Source organism: Macaca nemestrina, chromosome 3 (genome assembly GCF_043159975.1).
Source record: "Macaca nemestrina isolate mMacNem1 chromosome 3, mMacNem.hap1, whole genome shotgun sequence".
NCBI lineage: Eukaryota > Metazoa > Chordata > Mammalia > Primates > Cercopithecidae > Macaca > Macaca nemestrina.
In genome coordinates, this window is record NC_092127.1 from 181578896 (window position 1) to 181597306 (window position 18411).

The following is an 18411-nucleotide window of genomic DNA, read 5'->3' on the forward strand; positions in this document are numbered from 1 at the left end:
ACCTGGGGAAAGTTAAGATTTCTACATTATGAGCAGCTAGACAGGAGAAGAAAGAATGTCCACAAAATCAGAAGATTAGATAAAAATAAGAAGGAAAAGAATGTCAACAAAATTGGAAGGCAGAAAGGGAAAGAAAGTTCAATTATGTACCCTAGAACTTAAAGTATAATAAAAAAAAAAGGGGGGGGGAAGAAAGGAAGTGGAGGAAAAGATAGGAGAGTGGACTCTCTCTTGTTTAATGCAGGGCCTCTAGCTGACATTGACTTCAGTGGAGATTGGACACTACTGAGAAATAATCTTTGCATATGATTTTAAAAAATTTCTTTCAGAAACCCAGAGCAGTCCACCTGCCTTTTATTGGACTCTGTAATTTTTGTGGCTCAAAATGTTACAATTAAACGTAGTTGGTTTTCAAGTTAGTTTTGAGCATCCTTTTTTATTTTAAAAAATGTAAATCTTTTCTTTAGGGAGTGAAGGGAAGACATAGGTGTTAAGGAGAAAGATTCCCTAGCAGATGTGCAATCTACGTGGGCATGTTCTTTCTCTGAGCGTTCCCAGAGGCAGCTGTGGAATGTGAGAATTCTGTAGACACTGACATATGTTTATGCAGTCTGTTTGACCATCAGCACAAGATCGAATTTCCACCTCTCACTGTAGACTGTTAAGCAGATGTGTCTTACTCCAGAAACAGCCAAGTTTCTTCTCCTTTCTGTCTCTTTGCTTGTCACCACTGCATTTCTCATAAAGGTTATGGAAGAAAAAAAACAACCATGGCTTGACTTCCTCTGTATGTTTTTAAGTTTCTGAGTATGATAAGCCAACTTTGCTAAGAATTCCCATGGTGAATTGAATTCCAGTCATTTTCAGGAAGCTGGCTATTTTCAAAGTTCATTTTATACTGGGATGTGATTGCCAATTCCTGACTGGGAGGCTACAAGGTTGTAGAAAAGAGATTGAGCTAGATATAGCAGTCCTGAAAATCGTGAAACTTTCTTCATGTGAATGACCTCTGGTTACTTACAGTTTAAATGTAATTTTTTTTTTTTTTTAATAAGAGATCAGTTATAGACTGAAAGCATTTATTTGGCTTTCTTTGGCTAATTTTATTAAATCAGTAGAAATTGGTAGGAACAATAAAGTTACAAGTTTCAAAGTAAAGGTTTAAAAGTAAGGTTTAGCCTTACTCTATAAAAAGCTTATTTACTTGTAAGTGTATATGTGAGAAAATTAGTTTTTCCATAATAAAATATAGAAGATGTAAGGCTATAAAAATAAAAATTCCTATCTTCTGCTAAAAATTCCAAGAAATTTTATTGTACTGCTTAAAAGCATATGTTTTTGGTTGTTTAAAGGCATTTATGTCAAATGCCAGAGAACTGATATTCACTGAAATATTATTTCCTTTTTGTGTTAGGTAAACGTCTCTTAGTATCCTTATATTCTAATAATCGATTGCTGGTTGTTCAAATAAAAATACTTATTCACATACCTTTTTTTGCTCAAAAAATACATTGAACAACAGGGAGTGTCTAAATCAATACCTCAAAGCATAATTTCTTTATTCTCTATTTGTGTTTGAACAGAAGGTTTAAATTTGAGATTGCAAATGGAGACCATCAGTTGGTCTGCATAGTATTTAAAATTTTTTTTGTTAGTTGCTGATATTTAAAAATTGGGAGATCTCACATCAGAATCCAGATTCCCAGATTTTTGTGGAAAATGGGAAGATATGGTAATATTTATCTGCCATCATGGTGGCGCTTTTGGCACTTACAGATTAGCTGCTCTTCCAGCCCATTTTTGATCTCCCAGCTTCCAGGACCCCATGCTACCCAATTTTTCCTTAATGCTTTCTGCCTGCTTACATAGGCATTAGAATTTAAATACAAAATTTACTTTGTGCATTAGTTTGAAAATCAGCCTTGAAAATCACTAACTTCTACTCTATAATTATGCTTAGTACAGTTTTTTTTTTCTTTTTCTCTTTATTAATGGGGTCTTGCTATATTGCCCATGCTGGACTTGGAACTCCTGGGCTCAAGTGATTATCCCATCTCAGTGTCCCAAGTAGCTAGGGCTACAGGCATGTGCCACCATGCCCAGCTTAGTACGGCTTTTTACAAAAGTTCTCAGTGCTTTAATTTTAATTAGATCTATTATTGATTAGTAGAAATGTAGGTCTAAAATACGTAGCATTGAAATCCAGTGTTGTATTGAAATGTTGTATTGCAATTCGTTTCATTGACTGATGATCTTGTGAGTAAGGACATTTATTCAATAAAGGCACAAAGACAGTTTCTGACTCACACTTCAGACATATGGCCAGTCTTCTAAATAGACCAAATGAAACCAAAGTTCGACCCCTAAACTCACCTTCATGGAGCACCCAGTGTGGACAAGACTGCATTATACAAAGTTAACAAAGAATTAGTTTCCACCTCTTTTTAGGAAAATTAAACATAGATAAGAATAAAGACAAATTAGAGTGTGAAGTGAGACATACCCCATCAGAATTCAAGGGAGAGCCTCTGGGAGTTCAAGGAGGTTCTTCTCCCTTCTGGGGATGAGTGGAGGGGTCAGTGTGGGTCAAGCAAAAGTGGACTTGGACTGGTTCTTTTTACCAAGTTCACTTTGACTTCTTATATCTGGAATCTGATGAGTGAATAAAATAATTTGGACATGCTGGGAAGAGAGAGCAAGGATCCCCATTGTGAACCTCAGGTATGTTCAGATGGTGATCCTGACTCGTCATGGTCTAGAATGTTGTGAATTTGGCATGGTAGCAAGCTCCAGGTGCATTGCTATGACTCAGCTTTTGTGTGTGTGTGTGTGTGTGTGTGTGTGTGTGTGTGTGTGTGTGTGTTTGTTCTTCACAAAACTCCAAAATCATTATTTTGAGTCATTTGACCTCTTTTGGCATGAGTACCTGAGTTAATGACTCTTATTGCTGTGGTGCGTCGGCTCCTAAAATACCAATGCAAATTTAGGACAAATTATAAGGCAGCCATTCCAAATGGGACAGAATATTGTTAACATTTATTTTATAAGTTTACCATCGGAATTAAACCAAACTTAAAAATCTTAGAGAACGTGTACATCCAGTACTGCTCTCCTTTACAGCTTGAGAAGCACTTATCTAATCTGAGTTAGATTGGATCTAATTTATCTAATTACACCTAAAGATCTAAACTGACCTTTTCAGTTTGGAGGTACCAACTGAAGTCTACAGAAAGAAAGTTATTTTCTCTGGCTTGTACAGTACGGTGGTGGCAGGACAGGACCCAGAACCCAAATCTGGTGTCCCTAATCTAGTACTCACTACACTGCAACTTGTTAACCATAAGAAACATTCCTCAAAGTTGTATTATATAGACTTTTTTGGAGCACTGTGGGAAACCTAATGGACATATGTTATACTGCTATGGAAAAGTATGTTTTTTTGTTGTTTTTTTTTGAGACTGAGTCTCGCTCTGTCGCCCAGGCTGCAGTGCAGTGACCGGATCGCAGCTCACTGCAAGCTCCGCCTCCCGGGTTCACGCCATTCTCCTGCCTCAGCCTCCCGAGTAGCTGGGACTACAGGCGCCCGCCACCGCGCCCGGCTAGTTTTTCGTATTTTCAGTAGAGACGGGGTTTCACCGTGTTAGCCAGGATGGTCTCGATCTCCTGACCTCGTGATCCGCCCGTCTCGGCCTCCCAAAGTGCTGGGATTACAGGCTTGAGCCACCGCGCCCGGCCGGAAAAGTATGTTTTGAAACCAGTAATGAAACAATGCTCCTTGGAATGTATTTATACTATAAGTGGGGTGAATAACTGTCCCCATTTACCCAGGATGGAAAAGTTTCCTGGGGACATGGGATTTTAGGTGCCAAAAATGAGATGTTTAGTCATCCTACCCGTAATTATACGCACAAATAAAGCCTCAAGACATTGCTTTTGCTGAAGAGGCAATGTATCGATTTTCTCCATCTGATATGTTTTTCAAGTTTGCCTATTATTTGCAAAACTTACTTCTAAAACCATGTCTACATCTTCCGTTGGATGATTACAAACTAACAAGTTTGTTACTTGCTTCTGCAGGTAAAATAATTCACCTATGTTTATGTAATTCCTTACTGCCATCTAGTGGCCAGATTCAACAGAACCTTGGCAATTAGCACCTTCTAATTTAACTATTTATTCAAAGGCTTTGCCACAAAAACAGGCCAATTGGTCAAATTATTTTAAGTCAAAGGATTATTAGTAACTAGTCAACAGTAAGAGCCCTTAAAAATTATTACATTAGACATTTTAGATGGCTTGAAAAAAGACGTTTTGGTTTTTTTCACATAGAGAAGACTTTCCTGCAAGATGCCTTTCATAGGGTGTTTTTGAAGCTTTTTTTGAAGTATATTTCACATGGAGGAAAGTGTCCTTTTCACAAGTACATATGCATAAGTGTCCATGAAGTGAATCCACCCATGAACAGGGTACTCTGCCATTCCACCCCTGCTCTGGGCATAACCACTGACTTCTAGCACCATCGTTTCACTTGTTTTGCATTTTCCGTAGATGAAATAATACATAGGTGCTCCGTTGCATGCGGTTTCTCACATAGCATTTTAATGCTAAGGTAACTCATGTTTCTTTCCAACCTGGACAATACAGACACTAACAGACAATTAGAGAAACCAAAAACCTTAGAAGCTCCAAGTACTCTTGTCATTTTGATGTTTTTTTCTATAGTCTTTTTTGGGGGGTCAGGGAGCAGAAGTGTGTGTGTGTGTGTGTGTGTTCACATGCATGCATATGTTCACACAGGAGGGTGTGTACACACATTCACATGAGGACAGGAATGGGACTGGATCATGCATGCTGCCTTATAACCTTTTCCCACCTATTTCCTCCACAATTTGTTGTGAACATTGTTCCATTGATGAGAGTCATTTTGAACAGAATGGAGATTTGCCTCCTCTGAGAGAACTGAGTCCTGTTTTGTAGCCCCTACGTGTGTGGTGGTTTGACTGTGGGATGGCGGTGGGAAGGCTGTGGCAGGAGAGGGCAGCTGGAGAGGAAAGGCCAGTCCTTCTGCGGGCTCCTCCCTGACTCCTGCTCTGCTGCCTGGACCTGGACAAAGAACCATGGAGCATGCAGTAAATGCTCTTCCTTTTCTCTGCCTTTTCCTGCAGCATTGGCATCTTCTGTGGTTTTGTGGCAAATCACCAGGTAAGAACCCGGATCAAAAGGAGTCGGAAACTGGCAGACAGCAATTTCAAGGACTTGCGAACTCTCTTGAATGAAACTCCAGAGGTAAAGACTATGATCTCTATGTACTGAGATGCTTTGTATTCTTGGCTTTTTGGAGTTCCTGTGTATATTTGGAATCTCATTAGAAACTTCTAGAAACACAGTGAATCAGCGTAGACTGGTGTTATCTGTTAATGTCCTGGATGAATAAATAAAACCCCAGAAAGTGATTTTCAAAAGAGTACAAAAGCCGAATTTCAGAATTGGTATTTTAATTTTATTAATAGCTTAAATTACAGTATGTATTATAAAAGGACTTAACACTTCCAAGGCTCTTATGATTTTTTTAAAAAGAAAAGTTTTGAGACCCTATTATCCTTTCTTTTTGGCTGTATAGTTAACTTTCCATCACTTGCACAAAGTTACTCTTGTAATGAAACCATCCAGCTTTATAAACATCCATTTACTGATGTCTGCATAGGTATGTCAAATTCCTTGGGAAGGACATGCACACATACTCACGGACACACAGATTGTCTTTAGAGAAGGCCAATAGGATGGTTGAAGGGTGGGGATGGGAGAGGAGGTTCCCTTTCTTCTGTACTCCAGAGGCATGTTGATGAATTACATCTTCAGAACATCGTTTTAAAAAGTGTCTGAGCAGGAAGCAGCCTAAATGTGTGGTGCTCATGGGTTCCAACTTGTCAGAGAGTAGAAAAGTCTCTAAGAGCTTGCTGGTTACCTAAAAATGCTCTGATTCAGGAAAATTTTTGTATATTAAATCTCTTTTTGTCCTTTTATTGCCTTTGGACCTTAGAAGGGAAGGTTTCACAGAATGTTCTTTTTCAGCAAATCAAATATATATTGGCCCAGTACAACACTACCAAGGACAAGGCGTTCTCAGATCTGAACAGTGAGTACAATTTAAAGTTGCTTCATATGTTTTTGGTTTCTTTGTTTTGACTCATCTCCCATAAAACACGGACTAAGAAACGACATACGTGAAAGTTGGGGGAAGACAGAAAGATGATTCCCTAGCCTTATTGCCGATGTGTCATTTGTTACTCAGCGATTAGAATCTAGCCCTCATCGAAGTCATCTGTTTCACAGGCAGCATGAAGAATGTCACAGGCAAAATGAAGACTGTTTCTTCATTTTACACTTACTGGAAAGCTTTAGCATTCTTGTAGTCACAAGCGCTCATTCTCCATTTCCTTCATGAGGGAAAGATTGTTGTCCTACCAGGTTCCCTGCACAGACACAGCTGACTCCTCAGAGAAACCAGTGGCTTCAGAAATGGCTGGATGGAGAGGGCTCAACCCTGCACGCCAAGGTTTAGCTTAGTGCTTCTCAACTGGGGGGTGACGTTTGGCATGTTTGGTGACATCTGGAGACATTTTTGGTTGTCACAATGAGGTAAAGGTGTGGTAAAGCCAGGGATGCCTCTAAGCATCCCATAATGCTCACGACAGCCCCCACCAGAGTGCAGTCTGGGTGGGAACTCTGGTCTAGTCAAAGAGATTAGATACAGAGGGAGTTACACACAGGTCAAGATGATAACACCATGTTCCTGGTATAAGTAAATACCGGGTCTGTGAGTCGTAGTGATTAATTTTTCACTGGGGAACAGTTGGTGCGGAGACCCTGAAGAGAAATCTCCGTACACAAGTCCACCCCTAGACAGGGTCCAGGATGCAAATGGGTTTTGCAGCAGGAGAGGCTGAGGCAGTGTGGAGAGAATGAGGGTGGGGTGGAGAGATGAGCAGAGGCCACCCTCACCATCCCTGTGCTTATTTGCATGTAGGTATCAATTCAGTGCTAGGAGGCGGAATTCTTGACCGACTGAGGCCCAACATCATCCCTGTTCTTGATGAGATTAAGTCCATGGCAACAGGTAAGCAGCGGGCAAAAATGACCAAAGAAAGTTCCATCCAGGAGTTCCTGGGCTCGGCAGACTCGCTTACTCTTTTCTTGTTCCCTGAGAGCTGTCTTGGGGAGAGCCACCGTCCGTGGCCATGCAGACAGTTCAGGTCAAGACACTGAGTTGCAATAGCTTGGTTGTGCTCTTTATAAAACTTGTGCCAAAGGTGTTGCCATTTCAGATGATAGGGGCAGAATTTGTTAGAGGCCCACCACCTGTTTTTGTAAACACAGTTTTATTGGAACACAGCCATTTGCATTTGTTTAGATATCATCTGTGGCCGTTTTCGTGCTCTGATGGCAGAGTTGAGTCATTGGAAGAGATATAGTATAACCCACAAAGCCTAAAATATTTACCATCTATCTGGCCGTTTATAGAAAAAGTTTGTTGACTCTGATACAGAAAATGAGGAACCTATAGACATTTAGGTCATCTGAGGGAAATTGATTCATTTTTCCTTCCTGAAAGTGAAACTTAGAAGCAAGGAATATACATATATATCTTAAGCCTCCATGGTCAATGATATAAGTGACAGATAAACTGCATGCTCCACTGTAATGAAAAAAGACCTCCCAGGCCCTTCCAAATGTTGAGAAAAATGTCACTGTAATGAAAAAAGACCTCCCAGGCCCTTCCAAATGTTGAGAAAAATGTCCTTGCGAGGTACTTGTTGGAGACGACAATTACATCTAGGTAAAACACTCATTTTGCCAATATGAATTTTGCTTTCATGAGCTAGCATCCCTGAGAACGTAGTCCATAAAGAAGATAATTGTGTAGAAATTGGAAAAGTATTCCCGTTCCTTTTGGCATGCCTTATAGTTCAACAACTGAGATGAATGTGTGGAAACAGGAGGACGTGCAGAACAGGCCAGGAGTTGTTAAGATGAGTCCTAACTAGTTGAAAGGCCTTTCCTTCCCTTTCTCCTTGACCCTGCAAAGGGTCCAGCCAACAACAACATTCTCAACATCGACAATAACATCACGAACAACATCCTCTGTTGTTGATGCCTTAGATTTCTCTAGACATCTCTTCTCTTCATCACCAAGCATTTTCTTTCCAGGCAAGGAAATGGAGACCCAGAGAAGGGATATGACCTCAGAGACCATTGCCTCCTGCCTTCCTGTCCTGGCTTTTTCCACATGGCTTCTCCATTCCTTCTTTCTTTCCTTCCACCCTCTCTCCCTTTTTTTCTTTCCCTCCTTCCCTTCTTCCCTCCTTCTTTCCTTTCTCCTTCCCTCCCTCCCCTACTCCTTTCTTCCTTGCACACCTGGCCACTGTCCATCATTCCAGTCTTACTTCCATTTTGGGACACTCATCTCTGATGTCCCTTCCTCTTCTCGTAAGAACATCAGTTCTGTTGGATTAGGGACCCATCCTTATGACCTTATTTAACCTTAGTTACCCACCTAAAGGTCACATCAGTAATTAGGGCTTCAACATATGAATCTGGGGGAGACATATTAGTCCATAGCAATTGGTTAGCTGCGAAGTGGTGGAGTTGGGATTCAGACCCTGTTCTAGCAAGAGCCTGTGTTACCTGGACCACCCTAGATGGGACTTAGTACCTTGAAGAGTATTAAGATGGAGGGTGCTGTGGCGACATCCACAAGGAGGCAACACGTGCACCTCTGGAGGGAGAATTGGAAATCTGGGATTCCAGTGCTCACATGGCCATAGATGATGCCAGGCATCCCTGCAGCCTGAATCCCTCGTGCATCAGTGCGTTCGCAATATTGAACAAGATCTTTTTGTTTTCCAAAAGCTTCAAAGTATTTTATGTCTATAACATATTAATTGGGTTGTAACTCTGGGAGTCATTCCAGGCCCACGAAGATCACATATAGTATGTGACTGCAGTGTTGAAGAGATCACATATATTATGTTTGCAATATTGAAGAGATCCAAGGTCTCTTCCAGCCCCAAATTAAGTAATGGTGAAGGCTGGGCAAAAGTATATGAATGATGCACTGTGGTTGATGCGTTGGAGTAGTTGTTACTTTTTGCCCAATGTTCTTGCAATTTTTAGTAACTGAATTATAGTAGTTTTTAGGTAAAAGATGATTCAAAGATTCTCTTTTTCTCTTCAGTGCCTTGTGTGTTATTATTAAAGTTCTTTTTTTGTTTGTTTGTTTGCTAAAAATGCTTTGCAGCCCTATGTGTTTAGTGGGTTTTGGAGAGAACAGAAACATGCCATTGTTTTGGTGTACAAATCATATTTGGACTGCAGATCAGGACCTATAAAGGAAATATACTATGGGCTGGTAAAATGGTAATTCACTAAAATTGAGAACCTCAGATAGCTTTTCCACTTTCTTCAGATACATAATATATATGATGATGGTGGGCCTGGACTGACAACCAGAGTTACAACCCAGTTAATAGTTTATAGACATAAAACACTTTGAAGCTTTTGGAAAACATGTATTTATCACTTCTGAGTCCTCCCTGTGACATGACAGAGTATTATCCATAGCCTAGAATGGCTATGAACAGTGCTTAATACACATTTCCTGGGCCATGCTTTTATTTTGTCACCTGTCATTCTCCGTTGTTGTTGTTGTTGTTGGTGGTGGTGGTGGTGGTGGTGGTGGTGGTTCTTGCCTTAAGATAATTTACCTTGAAGTCAAAGTGAAAAGGACTGTGAGGAGTAAACCACGGAACATTAAAATGTGAAGTGTGTTTTAGCCTGCTCTTTTGTGTTCTTCTATGTATTTCTGGTGTATTTTGGTGTATTTCTGTGTATTTCTGGGGTACTTCTGTGTATTTCGGGTTGCAGCTGAGTTCTTTTTTGTTTTGCTGTGGTTAATTTTTATTGAGCTTCTATTATGAGCCAGATACCAGGCTTTATGCTTCACCGACAATACTGGATGATAGGTGGGAGAGATGAAAAACTGATACCCAGGGTGCTCTTTGATAGTCCTAAATATTATTATAATCTTAAATATTGTTAAGCTATGATTAGACTGAAATTCAAGAGAAAATACTATTTGAAGCAGAGTTTAAGATTTTCTATTCAGGTAAAGTGATAGAAATTTGAGACCAAGGAAAATACAGTTCAATTCTGGAAGCCTCCCCAGGTCTCTGGGTACTAGGTTGCAGTATCTAACCAGACCTAGTTAGCATGGGGGAGACCATCTCCTAAGAGCTCAGCCCCACAAGCTATTAGGGCACAGCCTGGAATCAGATTCTTCTAGTAACCAGGAGGTGACCCAACCCACTCCCTAATTTATAGATGAGACTGAGGTCCTGAGAAGTGAGAGTTTGCCAGATGTGCTGTAGCAGGATAGAAGCAGAACTGGAATGCAACCTCGGGTTACTTTTGGCTAGACTCAACATGAAAACATTTTTAAAATGTGTGTGTGTGTGTGTGTGTGTGTTTAACACTCAAGTATTATCTGTTATGTGGCTGCCAGGAAAGGATGTGGAAGCCAGTTTTTAAGGGCATTCATACTTTTCCTTGAAACACCCAATTGCAGCTTGATCCTCAACCATCTGTTCCGTGAGCCACAGAGCAAAGACCTGACCAAGAAGATTTATTTGCTTAGAAGAAGAGCAATGCCCTCTAATTTAAATTTCACATCTTGTACTGCTGTGGCTTTAAGCCACTATAGAAAAAAGTTGTAATTCCCTACCTTCCTAGTCATGTATAGGTATCTCCACCATCCAGATAAATCATGATAGCAAACAATTATTCTGGATTTCCTAGTACAGATGCCCCTCCACATACATGATGGGGGTCACATCCCAATAAACCCATGGTGAAGAGAAAATATTGTAAGTTGAAAATGCTTTTAATACACTGTAGAATATACATTGTTTGCCCTCTTGATTGCATGGCTGACTGGCAGCTGTGGTTCGCTGCTGCAAGAGAGTATCCTACCACATATCACTAGCCTGGGAAAGTTCAAAATTCAAAATTCGAAGTACGATTTTAACTGAATGCATACAGCTTTCCACTGTCACAAAATTGAGAAATCATAAATTGAACTATTGTGAGTTGGGTACTCTCTGTATAAGAATGTGTCCTAGGGGGTGGGGCTTCCGAAATTAAACAGATAGACCACTGCCTTTGAGGCATTTTCATCTGACTGATCTAACCCCCCTGTTGCATGATGAACGTGGTGGTGTTTCTGTACTTGAAGACGAGGAAATTGGCTCAGAGTGGTTCAGGAGTCTATTTTCAGTCACACAGCACATAGCAAAGCTGAGATCCATGCCTAGACTGGCCTCAATCTAAAACCGTGCTCTTAACTACTGTGCTAGTTTTGATTCCAACTCTTAGAATAATTAGAGCTAAAATATGTCTTGATGTAATCCATTTTGATGTGCATTTAAACTGCTAGGATTGACTTGTTTGGACTGACCTCTTCGAGGCTGGGTGGTGACGACTCTGCTGACCACTGCTGGCCAGTTAATGCCACATCGAGGTGTCCCCATCACGCTCCTGGGTTGGTGCTTGCCCCCCTGCTTCTTGTTGGAAAGAGACCCTAAGCGGGAGAGCAGAGCTGGTTGGAGCAGCTGTTAGAGCAGCCTAGCGATGCTCCTGTATTCCCCTCAGGCTGCCCTTTGCACTGTGTCCCTCTCACTGCCATCTAAAGTCATTTACCAGTCCATCCCACGTCCGTTTAGACACACTTTTGTAGATGAGGAAGGACTTGGCATGTCTGTTCTGAAGTGGGCTGTGTTTCTACAGCAATCAAAGAGACCAAAGAGGCGTTGGAGAACATGAACAGCACCTTGAAGAGCTTGCACCAACAAAGTACACAGCTTAGCAGCAGTCTGACCAGCGTGAAAACTAGCCTGCGGGCATCTCTCAATGACCCTCTGTGCTCAGTGCGTCCATCAAGTGAAACCTGCAACAGCATCAGATTGTCTCTAAGCCAGCTGAATAGCAACCCTGAACTGAGGCAGGTGAGCAGGCATGAGTTTGCCATGGTCAAGGGCTGCATGCTGGGGACTGCCAGGCAGGGCTAAGCGAGGATGACCTATCCAGTGCACGGTGGCCTGACTTGGAGAACGGTTAGCCCCTGGCCTCTCTCACCCTTCTTGAGTCATTTGATCGCCATATTGGAATGACCACAGCAGGAGCAAAGGAGTAAAAGGGAACCACTTTGTGGGAGTTCTCTGCCACTGAATGAAACACATCAGAATTAATTCAGCTTTACAAGGAGAAAAGGAAACAATATATTCATGTAGACCTTTAAGAGTTAAAAAATATTTTAAATGATGTGCTTAGTCTATTAACTGCATATGCTGAAATAGAAGAAAAATCTCCCATTTTCCCAAAGAAAAGATTTTTTAAAAAGAATTTGGAACAACTTGGATTGTATAAAGTTCTGAGATGTAGGTAAAATGGCCACGTCTATTAATGATGTCTAACTTATTTGGTTAGATACACATCTCACTTTTTTTTTTTTTTTTTGAGATGGAGTCTCACTGTGTTGCCCAGGCTGGAGTGCAGTGGCACCATCTCAGCTCACTGCAACTTCCAACCTCTCGGGTTCAGGTGATTCTCTTGCCTCGGCCTCCCGAGTAGCTGAGATTACAGGCACCCGCCACCACGCCTGGCTAATTTTCGTATTTTTAGTAGAGATGGGGTTACACTATGTTGGCCAGGCTGGTCTCAAACTCCTGATCTCAAGTGATCTGTCTGCCTCAGCCTCCCAAAGTGCTGGGATTACAGGTATGAGCCACCATGCCCGGACACCTCACATTTTATATAAAATAACATTTTAGTATGGATATACTTTTTCTGACTCTTACATTTCATTCCATTGCTTTTCAAACATTTCACCTGCAACATCTGTGTCTGGATATCACTATAATTGTTTTTGATTGAACAGTTTTTTAGAGCTTAGTTGCCTCTGAGTTGTTTGAGATAGATCCTTTTTAGGGGGCACTTTTTATTTTTAATGTTGTATCAAACGTGGAAAACTTGCAAGATGAATGCACGGATCCTTGTTCACACACCCTTTGTCCACATTCTTTAAGGGTCACCATTTTGCACCATTTGCTTTATCATATTTTATCAGTTTATCTGTCTGTTCATATCATTTAATATATACATTCATAAAATAATATGCATTTTTTTCTCAAAAGGTAAGTTGGGGATATATTGTAGACATCATCATGCCTTTTTACCCCTAAATATTTTATTGTACTTCATAACTTTACATAATCATTATATAATGATCAAAATTAGGATAACATTGACCCGACACTACCATTTAATCCACAGTGTCCATTCAAATGTTGATCTTTCCAAAAATGCATTTTATAACTATCTTCTCTTTTTCCAGTCCCGGGTCCAGGCCAGGATTACACATTGTCATTTATTGTCATGTCTCTTTCATTCCTGTTAATCTGGAACAGTTTCTAAGTGTGTCTTTTCTTTTGTGACACAGACATTTTTGAACAGGCCATTTACTTTGTAGAATGGTCTTCAGTTTAGGGTTGTTTGATGTTTTCTTGGGATTAAAGTTACTCATATTTGCCAGGGAAATATCACAGTAGTGATATTATGTTCTTGGACATCATGTGAGAGGCATATGATGTTTGTCCCAGTGTTGGTAAGAGCCAGAGCACTTCAAATCCATGTATAATGCTGTAAGTGGAAAAACTATTCCAGATTACTCACTAATATAACCACTGACTACACTGCTTTTAAATATGATTTTTAAAATGTTGTTTACAATTCTATTGAACAATGTTTAGTATTTGAAATTGTGAAGTCATATATATTACATTTGTGTTCAATTTCTTTGCCTCATTTTTTTAGCTGATCACAGCAAGATACCTCCAGACATCAAAAAAATTAGTGCTTGTCAAGGAGGGTCTGAGCTGTGTTTTTCCCAAATAAAACTCTATTGTTCAAAAGAAACTGAGATTGTACCCTATAGTATAGACGCTTTGGGACTTGGATATACAATGACTTCTTTCTTCATGAGGAATCGTTTTGAAGGTAACAACCTCGTCTTATATTTCGTTTTATAAATTTTCAGCTTCCATCTGTGGATGCAGAACTTGACAAAGTTAATAACGTTCTTAGGACAGATTTGGATGGCCTGGTCCAACAGGTATGTTTTTTGGAAAAAATACAATCACTGATTTTATATAATTTTAAAAGGTGGACTAGTACGTAAGAAAGTGGGAAACAGCAGAACAGTGAAATTCCAGAGAAGGGTTACCAAGAAGGGTGATAGCTATTACCTTCCAGGCAATCGTGTTCACCATTCCAGCTCCCAGGATTTTTGTTAAGCACCTGTGATGTGTGAAGTGGCATGCTAAGACCATGAGAGATCAAGAAGAACATGACCTCTGCTTTCCTAGGCCTCAGAATTTTGTGGGTGTAATGCTGAACCCCACACTGACTCTAATACAGAATGCTGTCCCCCTCTGCCAGTGAGTCAGCTATACTGGTTTTCCTTTTGTTCTTTCCCACCTTCACGCATTTGCACACGCTCTTCCCTCTGCTTGGCACTCTCTTCTTTTCCTCCCTCCTAGTAGCCTTGCTACTTAGTTATTTTATCTATCTATCTATCTATCTATCTATCTATCTATCTATCTATCTATTTTTTTTTTTTTTTTTTTTTTGAGATGGAATCCCCCTCTGTCGCCCAGGATGGAGTACAGTGGTGCGATCTGGGCTCACCGCAACCTGTGCCTCCCAGGTTCAAGCGATTCTCCTGCCTCAACCTCTTGAGTAGCTGGGATTACAGCTGTGTGCCACCATGCCTGCCTGAGTTTTGTATTTTTAGTAGAGACGAGGTTTCACCATGTTGGACAGGTTGGCCTCGAACTCCTGACCTCAAGTGATCTGCCTCCCCCTTAGCCTTCCAAAGTGCTGGGATTACAGGCATGAGTCACCGCACCCGGCCACTACTTAGTTTTTTAAGCTTCATATATCACCTTCTTTTTTTCTTTTGACATGGAGTCTTGTGCTGTTGCCCAGGTTGGAGTGCAGTGGCATGATCTCAGCTCACTGCAACCTCTGCCTCCCAGGTTCAAGCAATTCTCATGCCTCAGCATCCCAAGTAGCTGGGATTACAGGCATGTGCCACCCCACCCAGCTAATTTTTGTATTTTTAGTAGAGACGGGGTTTCACCATGTTGGCCAGGCTGGTCTTGAACTCCTGACCTCAGGTGATCTACCCACCTCGGCCTCCCAAAGTGCTGGGATTACAGGCATGAGCCATCACGCCCAGTCCATATATCACCTTCTTAACAGGCCTTTCCAGGGCTTCTTGACTAGGTCAAACCCTTTTTAATACATTCTTGCAGCATTGCAAATATTCTCTGTTAATTTCCTCATAACTGTAATTATTTCTTTAATGTCTCCCTTCCCACCACTGGACTGTAAACCCCCAAAAAGGCAGGGACAGCATTGGTCTGGAATTCCCTGATTTCCCCAGTAGCTTACTAAATGTTGCTGTTTATTCAACCAATAGATACTGAATATGCAATACGTATTTCTTTTTAGATTATGGTTCAGTAGAGTGCCTGGGCCTATGGAAAAATGAGAGGATAGTTTTATTCTTGACTCTGTCGTTTAGCATGGATGTAAAAACATCTCAGATCTCTATTAACCCATTTATGCTTAGTGTTCCATTATTGGAACGCTAAGCTCGTGGGAGTTATTTATATCCTACTGCCAAATGTCATCACCAGGTTCTGATTTTTCACAAAAAATATTTGCAGCCTTCAGTATAAGTGGGTTAAACACTTGTCTACATATGTTTACTAGACACTTACTGACAAAGTAAGTGGCCCTTAAACAAGTTATTCAAAATTTCTTGGTCTTTGCACTCTGGTGTTACTTCATTTGTTAAAGAAGGCATTGAACCGGGAGATCTGTAAGACACTTTCCAGCTGTGAAATCCCCCATGGCATCTGCAAGTCCAGACACAGATGAATGTCAAAGAGTCAGGCACACAGAAACCAACACAAGCACTGGCGTGCTCACTAGCTTAGTCTCCTTGGAGGAAACAGAGGTCATGATATTCATTTTGTAACATCTGATGTAGCTAGGCTAAGGTGGAAACTGGCTGGCACCATAAATCTTATGAAGGTTGAAAGTGCTGTACTTTTCCCTGGGCAGACAGCTAAGTACACCAGCAGACGGTGAAGAAACACTCACCAAACCCCTTCCAGAGGAAAGGCTGGACGTTTAGTTGAATTATTTGGAAATAATGATATTTCCCTGTCATGGGGGTTTAGCCCCAAAGCCCTATCACTTGGCACGGTTGTTTTTTCTTTTTGTTCTATCCTCACCACAGTTGTATCCTCTGTAAGCTATGCTTTGGGATATATATATATATATATATATATAAATTTTTTTTCCAGTTACACTATATCTCTAATTTTATTTTTAATTAGAAAGTAAGATTCTGTTTTTAGAAATTCACCTTCTGTCTGCACATGGGATATTGTACCGATCAGGGTCTCTTAACCTCAGCACTGCTGACACCGTGCATGGCTTTTAGCAGTGGGGGCTCTCCTGTGCATGGTAGGGTATTTATTAGCATCCTTGGCCTCTCCCCCCACAATCCCAGCAGCACCCCACAACTGTGATAACCAAAATGTCTCCAGACTTTGCCAAACATACCCCAGTTGAGAACAAAATTCTCCCAGTTGAGAACCACTGGGAGTATATATGTATACTATATATATATATGTATGTATAGATATATGTGCCCATAATAGTACCTAGGCTCTGTGTAAATACGTTGATTTTAAAATTATGGGGACCCCCATATGAAAAATTTCTAACATGATCTTTGATTGATATAATTTAAAGACGATGCTCTTTAAAGGGGATTTTTTTAGACTCTTGATGACCATACAATGATCATTTCACCTTAAGATGAATGTTATATTTTTATTTTGCCTCTCTACTCGTACTAAGTTGCAAAATGAGTGACTAGTCAACTAGTCTTCAACTTACCGTGTACATCCATTTATTTTGAAATGTTTTTCAGGGCTATCAATCCCTTAATGACATACCTGACAGAGTGCAAAGCCAAACCAAGACCGTCGTAGCAGGTGAGATTCACAGTTTGAGGTGATTTTGTGTCTCTCTGCTTGGAAGGTCAGTACAGAGAAACGTGTTGCCAAGTATTGCATTGTTCTTTTCCTTTAAAAAAAAAAAAACAGTTTCTCATTAAAAACCGTCAAAACGAAATGAGTATCAGAGCTTTACAACTGTGTCACTTCATTCGGTGACTTAAAAACAAGAACAAACCTGTTGTTGAACATTGATAAACATCATTCGGCCCGGCCGGCAGCTGCCACATGGTTGAGAGCCACAGTGTAATCCAGGTCCCTAGAGTGTGTGCCTTGAGACCTTACAGCAGCCACAGTTGGGAAACTCATTCTGATTTTCACTGAAGAGAAAAACTGTAGATTATTATATTTTCTAGACAAACTTAAAATCCAACTTTTAAAAGGAATACTGTATAAAAGGATTTATTTTGTCATTAGGAAGATTTTAATCTGTCCACTGACGCTGAGGCAATAGTATTTTAGGCTCCTAAGGTTGCTTACAATTTTGGAGAGACAGAATCAATGTGGAGAGGATTCTACTCAAATTACTGAATCATGCTGTATTTGGGTTATGGGATTTGGGGTGAACGTACAGAGGGAGAGAATGCAGTGGTAGCAGTTCTTTGTGCAATGATAGAGACAAACCTGGGTTATTTGCTTGAAGAAGAAATCTCTGGGCTGGGTGCAGTGGCTCACGCCTGCAATCCCAGCACTTTGGGAGGCTAAGGCGGGTAGGTCACCTGAGGTCAGGAGTTTGAGACAAGCCTGGCCAACATGGTGAAACCCCATCTCTATTAAAAATACAAAAATTAGCCAGGTGTCGTGGTGTACCCCTGTAACCTCAGCTGCTCAGGAGGCTGAGGCAGGAGAATCACTTGAACCCAGGAGGTGGAGGTAGCAGTGAGCCGAGATCTAGCCACTGCACTCCAGCCTGCGCGACTCTCTCAAAAACAAACAAACAAACAAACAAAAAAAGAATAGAAAAGAAAAGAAATCTCTGAAGCTATGTAAAGCTATCTTCTATTTCTTTGAAAAATCAATTTGGTGCTGCTTTTATCTGTTGAGTAAGTGGGTTTAAAATGTTATGTTAGAGATACTTGATTATTTTTCCCTAATAGTGTTTTTTTGACCCGTGAAGAGTTTGAGTAAAAAAGTGTTTTATCTTGCTACATAACACTTTAGATGTTTTGTGGGTTTCCTTTTGTATAGTATAAGATTCTAC

The 18411-nt window shown here is 40.6% G+C and overlaps 1 protein-coding gene across 16 annotated transcripts in view; it reads left to right on the forward strand.

Moving 5' to 3' along the window:
• Positions 1 to 18411, forward strand: part of LOC105487901 (prominin 1) — a 155304-nt gene that overhangs the window by 94089 nt on the left and 42804 nt on the right. For all 16 annotated transcript variants that reach the window (XM_011751549.3, XM_011751547.2, XM_071093833.1 and 13 more), the window contains 6 exons: positions 5166 to 5286; positions 6073 to 6136; positions 7028 to 7117; positions 11842 to 12059; positions 14150 to 14224; positions 17126 to 17189. In XM_011751549.3, coding sequence (XP_011749851.2) covers positions 5166 to 5286; positions 6073 to 6136; positions 7028 to 7117; positions 11842 to 12059; positions 14150 to 14224; positions 17126 to 17189 — 632 coding nt within the window. The remainder of the gene's footprint in view (positions 1 to 5165; positions 5287 to 6072; positions 6137 to 7027; positions 7118 to 11841; positions 12060 to 14149; positions 14225 to 17125; positions 17190 to 18411) is intronic.